The sequence below is a fragment of the Lycium barbarum genome, chromosome 11, assembly GCF_019175385.1.
Source record: "Lycium barbarum isolate Lr01 chromosome 11, ASM1917538v2, whole genome shotgun sequence".
NCBI classification, from domain to species: Eukaryota; Viridiplantae; Streptophyta; class Magnoliopsida; order Solanales; family Solanaceae; genus Lycium; species Lycium barbarum.
Window position 1 is genome coordinate 24,875,514 of NC_083347.1, and position 10,880 is coordinate 24,886,393.

The following is a 10,880-nucleotide window of genomic DNA, read 5'->3' on the forward strand; positions in this document are numbered from 1 at the left end:
AATTATTAGGAGAATTTTGGTAAACATTTACCTGGTCAATATTGTCCCGAGAAACTACAGTAGTGTGTGTTGCACGGTTGAAATATATTTTAAAGGGTGTATGCCTTTTTCGATTAAATTTCGTCTTGTCTTGTAATTACTCGCAAAATTTTGCTACGTGTGAAAAAGAAGTTGCCAAGTGTATCCTCTGTCAACAACCGTTGCTTTGAATTGGATTTGGACCTCATTGTATATGAACACATTTCAAGAGTATCAATATCGTCACATGAATCGTAAATGCACGAATGTGGCGTAGTAAGAAATCAGTTGTATGCTCCACAGAAGCTAAGTTAGAGTTTCGTTTTCATAATCTGCCCCATTCGTCATTCATAGTTTCCTAGAAAATAACAAAAAAGAAAAAGAAAAGAAACTGTAGTGATCACGAAACATGATGACTAATTTTATGTCTTGATGTGTTGTCCCAACTCCCACGATAGGGATGTGAATTATTTGCCACTTTATATAATTTTGGACAATATTTATCTCATGAGTTGGCTTTTGAGGTTGAGGTAGATTCAATTTCCATTTCTTATCATGTTATCATAGTTAGACTCATCACAGTTTTTGGTTTACCCGATTTTGGGCTCACATATTATTTGTTCACGTTCTAGTTGACAGGTTTGGGCGTGTAGGGGTGTTAAGTTATCCCACATTGATTGTGTAATAGATTTAATCTCCTTATATGGTTTAGGATAAGCCTCACCCGATGACCTATTAATTTGAGCCCCATATTATGTTGTTCACGTTCTAGTTGACGGGTTTGGGCGTGCGGTTGATATTAAGTTATCACACATCCGTTATGACATAAAAATTTGATTTCCTTAATTATATAATTTTGGATAATCCTAACATATGACCTTGTTTGGAAACTACGAGCAGTGAGAGCAAGGAAAAAAAGAGGAGAAAAAGAAGTCGAATCACTTGTTTACTACAAGTGGTAAAGGATGAGAGATTAACTTCTAATTGCACCAATTAAGTATTTTCTTTTTAATTAGAAAAACACTAGTTAGTTGTCTATTTTGTAAAATCAGGTAAAGAGAAAACAAAATTCAGGTTCTTCAGACTTCAGTTGTATTAATATGGGGCAGGAGTGACTTGCCTAGCTATGGAACATACTGCACCTTAATTAACTCCAAATAAATTGAGGTCGGCTAACGATGCAGAACCATTGTCCTTATTGATTCATTAATTTAAGCTGACCAAAAGTACGTAATTTATATGGTTAAGATTCATGAAAAGTCGATTAATTTTACGCTAATTATCACCTATTGCAGAACTTCTCCTTTATCTAAGTCTGGAAATGGCAATGTGAGCAAGCTCACACATTCACAGAATTACTGCGCTACCTAACTATACTATCTTAAACAGATAAACATGAAATACCACAGTTTAATTAAAAGAATAAAACATCAATGTAGTAAACTATACTCTATATGCAGCACTGAGAAGGAGGAGCTGAACTCGTGTTCAATGAGACGCTTAACACAAAATCATGCCACATAATAAGCAGATATTGTAACAAATTGCAAGTAATTGCAAAAAACGATGACTTTATTTGCATTGATTTTTGCACACAAAAACAAGGAAAACAAAGTGAAAATCAAAACAGACATCAATAGCTAAAACAGATCCAAGTAACTGTTTTATTTCCACATATCAATATGGCTTATACACTGACAAAATTTTATTGTAAACGTACAACAACCATATTTCAAACATATATATGCATACTCAATTATTTAATCATATATTAGAGTATATATAACTCTTCTTAGATGAATGTCCAGTAGTTGTAGGAAGAGCAGAGAAGCCAGTGTACTGTTTCTCTTTCTTGGCTACACATATTTTTGCGATGGTTTTGGAGAGTTCACTTTGGTTCAATTTAGGTTGAGCTGCATATTCTTCTATTGGCATCCACTGCAAATATTTAAAGAAAAAAGAATTTGATTTAAAAAGAAGAAGTTATAATTCCAAGTAAATTTCTTGCATAGCCAAAGTTAGAATTATAGGAAAAAAGTAAAAAAATTAATATGTTGAACATATATACCTTAGCTTCCTCAATTTCAGAATCTTGCTTGTGGATAATGAAATTGAGTGGTTTTAGCATGCATATGAAGAACAAATCCGACTTTCCAAAGAACGATTTGTGGCTTTGTCTGCATGCAATAAGCACAAAATTAGAAAATTTAATATAATCTTGTGTTGTAGGAAACTCGTTAACAGATGGAGGACTATTTGTTAGAATTGCTTTCTTGACCTTATTTTGTCTTTTCTGTTTGGATATAATTTACATATGTAAAAGACTTTTGTACTTTTAGGATCGTTTGGTAGTGTGTATTGTTGACACCCAATTTTGTCCCTCCTTTATTTTAATTTACTCGGGCTTCTAAATTTACTGACGAGCTAAATACTTTATTTTCACTATTTTTTTAATTATTATTGCTACTACTATTAATACCGCTACTGTTATTTTCAACACTACGAGCATTACTTTACCACAAATTTTAAATGATTCGTCATCATTTCATTTTTTCGGGTTTGGACTCGTTAAATTAATTATAGAACAACACTTTGTTAAATCCTTATTTTTTAAATATTAATTATTAATTGTCTTCATATAGTATATATTGTACTAGTTGTTAAATTAGAAGCCCAACAATAATAAAATAGAGGATGAAGGACCAACAATTTTCAGCCAAATTAATGACTTAAAATACAATGTTATTCCCCTACCCAAATAATCAGCCCACATTTTAAATACCCAGCCCATTACCCATCGAAATAAATCAGCCCACCAGTCCATATTTGATTATTTTCGGACCAGCCCACATATTTTACCCGACCCGATCAAGCCCACTTATTCTTTTTGCCCTAAATCCCTTCCTCTTTCTTTCTCTTACTCTTTTCCGCCTCTCTCTCTCTTTCTCTTCTTTCTTCATTTCCTCCGCCTCATCTCACTCTCTCTCTCCCGCTCCCTTCCCCACCTCGCCGACGACCCCATCACCGTTCCCCACACCACTACCCCACTCCGCTCCCCTCTACCCTACTTCCCTTTCTTTTTTCTCCTTTCATCATCATCATCGCCGCACCCCGCTACCCCACTCTCCACCCACAGCCGACACACGCTCCTCTCCAACACCGCCGCCTACCCTACACCGCTACCCCACTCCACGCTCCTCCTTACCCCACACCGCTCCTCTCTCTCCCCACTCTATAAAGAAAGAGGAAAGGAGATCGAAGAAACCCAGTTTTGGAACCTGAAAATCCCCCTACAAAAACACAAGTTCTAATCGCCTCAAATTTTCCAGAAATCTTTAGGTTTTACGACTTTCATTCGTTCGATTATCGGTCTAACTTTAAGATCGTTAAACATTCAATCTGTCTCGGTCGACTTTAACCACGACAGGGATTTTCGGATCTTAGTGGGGTCGAGTCCTAATCTATTCATAACGAGAGAGTAGATTCGACGTCGTCAACACCCACTTCACTGCGCACAAAAAAGGTAAACTTCGACACATTTATCGCCTGTAATCTTTAATTTCTGCTTTGGTTAAGAATTTAGTTTATTCAGTCATCTTTAGTATTTATATATTTTATTCGTTGTTGTATCATTTGTTTGATGTTTGGGAGCTGTTAGGATAGAATATTAGTTGCTAAATGAACTTGGAAGATGTATGCTGTAATTTGGGTGTTAGACTGAATTTCCAGGATTTAGAATCTATTTTAAGTTGAATATACATAGGATATACAGTGGGTTATCAAGGTAAGAAGGAGATATACATTCGATATACATCTGATATACACACTGTGGTGGGTATATCTTAGGTATATTGTGTATATGATTAAGACAGATCAACACTGAATCATCTTCATAATTGTCTTTCATCTGTAAGTTTAAGCTTCCTGTTTTGGTTGGCTTGATGTTATGTCTAGTGCCACTTTACTGACCTCAGATAGATTAGTCTATTAATAGACCCTTTATATATTTGTCTGATTGGTTTGGCCTGGTTTAGCTGCTGCCTCAACCTCACCTGAGTTAAGATAAATTTACCTAATCATTAGCATTCCTATAAATTCTGTTTAAAGTAGACATTGCCCAATTATGTATTCATTAGAAGTTGTTTAGTCCATATGCCTTAATAACTCTGCACTTGATTCATGTTTGTGTTCTAGCCTGTTGATTCAAAGTAAGATATTTGCTTGGCTACTTTGACTCTCTCTAATATGTATTTGATTATGAGAAGGTTCATGTGCTAGTGGATTGTATATATTATTTAACTTTATCCTATGTTGAAATATTGTTTGGTTGTGTTAGTCACAGGTGTCATTCTTTACTTAATATAGATAAGTGAGATTAGACATTAGCATGTTTGTATCTATTTGCTCAGTATAGCCCCATGATATGAATGGTAATCTTGTTTGGGTTTCAATTTGAATCTTATACATGTCCACATGCTGTTTGGTCTTAGTCCTTGCATTGCCCTTCATGGTGTGTGATCTTTTAAGGCCATTAGTTGTTTCTTTTCAAAATTTGTAATTGATTGGTTTAGAGTAGAATATGATCCTTTCTTTCTACTCCGTAGCCTAAAAGCATTCTCAGATACACTCTTGCTGTATTTCTAATTATTCAAGCCTCCACTATGTTGTAAATAAGACTAAGCATAAAACTACCTCAAACACAAATGATTAACCAATAACTGTACACTTATCTGATTTTTGGTGGTTTGTGATATATCAATATGCCCCTGCTGCCAAGACCTCACACCATGTGTGTTATGAACTGCTAGCCTGTCCTCTCTGTTTGGTTAAGTTGAAATGTTGAATCACTGAAATAAACTAAAGAATTTTACTAATGTATACCTTGTATATACTTGAACAAATTGATGGTCATACGTGCCTTCTTTGAGCAATTCTTGAGTGTTCAATGGTTTCCTTTCTTCGCTAATATGGTTGCTGCCATACTATGTCAAAACGTACATTGTTGGAAACTAATCCCCCTTTAATTTCTATAGTATATTTCACTGCTAAGCTCATTCTTCCTAAATGGTTAGGCATAGTCATGTAAATTCTGGGCATTTATATCCCGGAGACTCCATAAGATAAAAGGTTTAGAAATTAAAGTAGCAGGCTATGGGTAGAAGAAATTACTAGAAGTCATCGGCGTACTCATTCCGTTGACTGTTATACGTTGGGCAACGACTGAAAGGAAAATGTCATTTCTATAAGATATCATTTGATCCTTAATCTTCAGCATTCTGGTTCAACATTGTTGCAATATAATGGTTTGGATTCATACTGCTTCATGCTTATGCAATTGCTATATGTTTGGATCTCCGTGTGCGTTCTTATTTGGTCTGCCCATATATTACGTATGTCTAGCACTATTCATCGATCATATACTAATCTCCTTTCCTTTTCGTTTTTTATGCATGACATCTCGTATACGAGTCCAAGCGACCCGACATCTCCCGCATTCGGTGTTGGGCTAAAACCCAACGCAATTTCTCTTTCAAGTCAGCCAACCTACAGCCCAAACAAGGAAATAAATTTGGGCCGAAGCCCAATCAATGTGAATAGCAACATTAGCCGGGTCACAGCAATCCGAAATGGGCTAGGCCCATTTAAACCATCTTACTCTTCTATTTTTTTTATTCTATTTTGTGTATTCAATTGTAATTACATGACTAACACTTTACTTGTTTATTTGCTTAGATTAAGTGAACCTTAGCGAATTAGTGGGTTTGGTTTTTAGTTATGAGTAGCTAATTTAAGGAAAATCAACTATTAAATCCATAAGTTTTAACTATTTATAATATCTATACTGTCATTTTCTATTGTTAGGATAATGTATTTTAAATAACATGACTACATATTTGAGTTAGAAGAATCAAGACTCACCCTTACTACTTTAGAAATTTAAAACATTACATATTTGACACTAATGCTAACTCGTTTAAAAAATAAAAAGGTAAACTAACTCAACGAATGACTCTTTCAATTTAGTTTCCTTCCAACACTTAGAACTGCATATTTGTCTAGAACAACCTTTAAAACTTTTATTAAATAACTCTTTCGAATTTTGGTCATTTCCTCCAAAATATAAACATTACATGTCTATTTTTTAAACTAAACTCTTTATGCAACTATTATTTTCTACAAATCTTATTTTTATGCAAATTATTATGTTTCTATAAGTATTATTTCAAACAACACTATTACACTTTCGTTTAAAACCTTAACAACATTCATAAGTCATATTACAAAATAGCCTTAAAGATACTCTTTTTATACAAATTATTATTTTTCTACAAGTTCTATTTTAAAACAACATTTCTATATATCTATCTGTAACTTTAGCTATATTTACAAAGCTATTTTATTTTTTATAATACTATATTTACACTTAGCCTAATTAATTATAAGTCCGGTCGGTTATCCATTGTTAATGGGTCTTAAAGGGTGCTTAATACCTTCCCTTTAGACTAATTGAACCCTTACTCAGATCTTTTGGTTTCGTAGATTTTAAAATAAAATCAACTTTAGATAATTACTTTAATTTACTTTAGGTGTCCTAATTCACCGTAAATAATTAGGTGGCGACTCCTTAAAACAAATGAACAAAAAATAGGAATCACCAATACGTCATACTTCTACTTTAACTCTCCGAGGTTAAAAAAGGGGTGTGACATGTATTAGGTAGGGTGTGTAAGAATTGTATCTGTTCTAAATTTTAGTAAAATGTTTGGCTGCAAATTTAAGTCCATATTTCTCATGCACCTTATTCAATAGTACTATTTTTATCTACGGTAAACTATGCCATTAACAATATCAATACTATTTCTATTCTAACATACCATATTCAGCAATATCTTGAATATTATGCGATGCATGTTATTTAATATAACAACCCACACAGTTGATAAGAAATAATAACAACATAACTAATATCCGAAAGGATGAGGGGCATTCATACCTGAAGGCAAGGAGTTCAACAAATTCTGTCTCAATCTAAAAGAAAAAGAAAATTTTACATTAGTTTTCTGGCACTATATTTTTAAGCACGAAATATTTCTCTAATTTTTTTTGTTCATATCAAAGAATTTAGTAGTGTAAACTTACTCCAGTCTCTTCTTGTACTTCTCTAACGGCTGCCGTGCATATATCCTCGCCCTACAAGTGGTAAAATTCGATAAAAAATTTACATACATATTGTATATAATAACTTAATAAATCAATATAAATCATTTATTGGTATTGATTTCGTCAAACATAAAATTAATGTATTGTTTGAACTGTGACTAGTCTATTGATACGTTTATCATTTTTCTGACCTAGTATCCTGTGCATGAAAAGGAAATGGTCCTAAACAATGTTGGCCTTTTTATTAGAAAAATATATAAGGATAAGCAGAGTCTTCTTTCTTATATGGATTTCAGTGAACATATAAAAATTGCTTAAATTCTCCGAAATTTACTGTGTTGACAAATTTCTTTTCCAAAAATTCTGATTCCCACTTAGAGAATTCCGCTTGTAGGTTTAAGTAACGACTTGGCAAAGTATTAGTGCTAGTAAGAGATATGAACGCATAAAGCTACTGATGAAATCCTCGTGAATATAATGTTATAGAGTTTATCTTATTCTTGGACTAGTTGAATTAACTTAATTATTTGGTTTTCATAGAGTAGGCTAAACAAATATAGTTGAAGAGCGGGTAAAATTCATAAATAGTCACCTTTCATATTTGTAACTCAAGAATAACCATTGTCATGCGGTTTAATTAAAAAAAAGGTACCAAGTTCGAGGAATAAAAAAGACTGGATGTCCAGATCATGACTTTTAAAGCGATGAATATATGATATGCTGATAGACGAGAAGCGGGGGAAGACTTGGCCAATCCGACCACGAACCATGGCTGGAAGTTGCTATGACGTTTTTATGTCTTAATCTTGTTTCTAAAGTGCTCTTGATCTATGCAATAACTTTTACGCTGTTACTATAAATTTACTTACATGTAATGCACTCGTCTCTTTAAAGAAAAAAAAAAGTATTTTCCAATTAATCCTCCAACTTAATTACTTACCTTTTTATCCAAAGTGCCGATTCCTTATTCTTTAAGATTTTTTAATTTGCGAATTTGAGTAAAATATCGTCGAAAGCATTGTATAAAGAGATGAGATGTTATTCTGTACCAGTACACCCCTTTAAGGGAAATGAATAAATTAATAGACTAAGATAAGATCAGAAAAAGGAAAATATATAAATTTGCTGACCTCATCAACAACGCCAGTAGGCAGCTTCCAGGTTCCAGTGCTTTTTCCAGATTTTTCTTTAACTACCAGCACCTGTCAAATGCAAATAGAAAGCAAGTTATACTTTCTGTTTTATTCTTACTAAATAATAATTTATTTAGTATGATATATTTAATGTAATAAGTTTCAAAAAAAATTATAATCACGGAAATGCTTTGGCATGTTGATGATCATAAATTTCAAAATTCATCATTTGCTTTTCAAAAGACACGATCAAACATATGGCAGAAATTACACTTGAAAAGAATGGACAATTAGCTGGAGATGTGGGTGTCGTAGAAACACTGACACTTTCCTTCTTAATGAAACACCTTATAGGCTCCTTACCAATATCTAATTGTGTATATAAAAAAATGCTTAACGACAAACTTTTATTAGAATTTTTTATCGATTTAAACTATATTACATAAATTAAAAGAGGGGGGTAATTAATACATCTCGACCAAACTCACAAGGGCTCTCGAAAATATAAAAAGAGAAAGTTAGATAGTGACCAAAAAATAAAAAGAAAATAAAGAAACTTTAATAAACCTGTCCACCGTCGTTGAGAACAAAAGCACCAATACCGACACGATGGGAAGCATTAGCAGGTAAAGTGTTAGGTGTTTCGTGAGGAATCCAATACACAAGCATCAAGTATGTTGCTTCTGCATGATGATACCAAAATCCCTCCTGCATTAAGCATTTACACCACTCAATTATATGAACCTAAAATCTAATGGTAATATTAATTACTTAGTTCGTAGTCTGTGTAAGTGCAGTGTATATGCATTTCCATGAATATTTTACCTTCACTGCTGCATCAACAAGATGTGCAAGTTCTATAGGCAACATAATCCAAACTCCCTTCTTTCCCTGAGCATCAAAATGATTGGAGAAAGGAGTGAAAATAAAATTAGAAGATGAGACTGAGTTTTTCGTTTTCGATGACCGGCTGTTAATGAATTATATGAATTCATGAGCTTCTTTTTCTTCCTAGTTATACATATATATATGTATATATATATGTGTGTGTGACAGTGTAATGCATTTCTTACATCGTCAGTGAATTGAACATGTTATAACAGGTAATTTTATTTTAATATTGTAAGATTTTTCCAAGGGGTGTTATCTATCAAGAACGCAAATACAAGAAGGGACTTCACCTTACCTCCGAATACAACACAAAGGATAAAACTTTTATCCTTCACAAACAGAGAAGGAAGGGGAAGCTAATAAAGACATTCCAACCCTGGTAAATAAGCTACGTATACTGTATACAGCTAACTAACAAAAAAGTTTGCCTTGTTGTATTTGATCCTTATAGAAGACATTTGACTCTTGTTATAGCAGGTAACTTGCCATTTTTTTTAGATTATTGCTCAATATTATTTTACAGTGATATGCTAAGTGACTTGATTGTGTAAATAATATTTACAACGATAACGTATAAAGTTTAAACTTTTCAAAATGAGCAAGTAACTAACAACTAACAAGTATACATACCTTTAGCCTCCAATGAGAAATGGAAGCCCTTAGCATAGTATGAAATGTATGAGAATCCATAGGCTCCTCCTTCTTCATGTTCACAGTAACTCCTCCATAATTATCTTCATTTGCCTCAAATATTTCCATTTTTATGTCAATTGCCTTACCAATAGAACCCATTTTCTTCGATTCTCAAAAGTCTGAGCTGTTGGAAGAACAAAGGAAATGGAGTACTAAGCATTGGGTAAAGAAATCTGAACAACTTAAGTACTACCTATGGTACTTATATTAATTACTTTTGTACGGATGCGTAATAATATATAATATTTTCGCTTTAAGAAAAGGTAAAGAAATGCGAAATTTGCATGAGCAATTAGTTTGTTGCCTCTCCTCTATTTCCAACATATTACTCCGCACGTCTTAAGTTAGATTTAGTTCGAAAGGACGATAAATATGTTGCAAAATAAGCAATCGCTTATTAGTTCAAACTTAATAAAGTTCAGACGTATACAAGGATTTGAATGTTACGGATTTTAGTTCGAATTTTCCATATATAATTTATTGGCTTAGAAATCATTTATTTGTACTTTTATTGAATTTCTCACTGCATATATAAAATTTGAGCCAACCAAGCTTCTGAATTCGAATGACCCACAACTTACCCTCTATTTTGACTGTTTATAGTTGAAGCAAATGCTTTTACTTCCTCTTCCAACTAAATTATAATTTTAAATACAAAGAATTAAAAAAGACATATAACTAAATAAGATACTCAAACTTAAAATCAAAAAGGTGATCAGCAACAAATGTATTTCTATTACTTTTCATGCCAAAAGGATATAACAATATCAAGAAAGAAATACTAGTTATTTCCTCCGTCCCAATTTATGTGATATAAGTTTGCCTAGGCACGAAGTTTAAGAAAGAAAGGAAGACTTTTGAAACTTGTGATCTAATTTCTAAAATAATCCATAGATATTTGTGTGGTTGTAAATTATTTCATTAAGGGTAAAAGAGGAAGTTTTAAATACAATTATTTCTAAATATAGAAATGTATCATTCTAT

General features: G+C 32.9%; 1 protein-coding gene across 2 annotated transcripts; it reads right to left on the reverse strand.

Annotated features, from left to right (window-relative positions):
- Positions 1-1,680: 1,680 nt before the first annotated feature.
- LOC132619594 (nudix hydrolase 2-like) lies at positions 1,681-10,047 on the reverse strand. 2 transcript variants are annotated; one of them, XM_060334449.1, is made up of 8 exons: positions 9,834-10,047; positions 9,138-9,203; positions 8,880-9,020; positions 8,310-8,381; positions 7,159-7,209; positions 7,013-7,047; positions 2,087-2,195; positions 1,681-1,956 (listed from the first exon to the last, which is right to left on the reverse strand). In XM_060334449.1, the coding sequence occupies exons 1-8, from the start codon at positions 9,993-9,995 to the stop codon at positions 1,783-1,785; spliced, it is 810 nt and encodes a 269-aa protein (XP_060190432.1). In that variant the 5' UTR covers positions 9,996-10,047; the 3' UTR covers positions 1,681-1,782. The 2 variants fall into 2 exon arrangements, with proteins under 2 accessions (XP_060190432.1, XP_060190433.1); XM_060334450.1 differs by lacking the exon at positions 9,138-9,203.
- Positions 10,048-10,880: the final 833 nt, after the last annotated feature.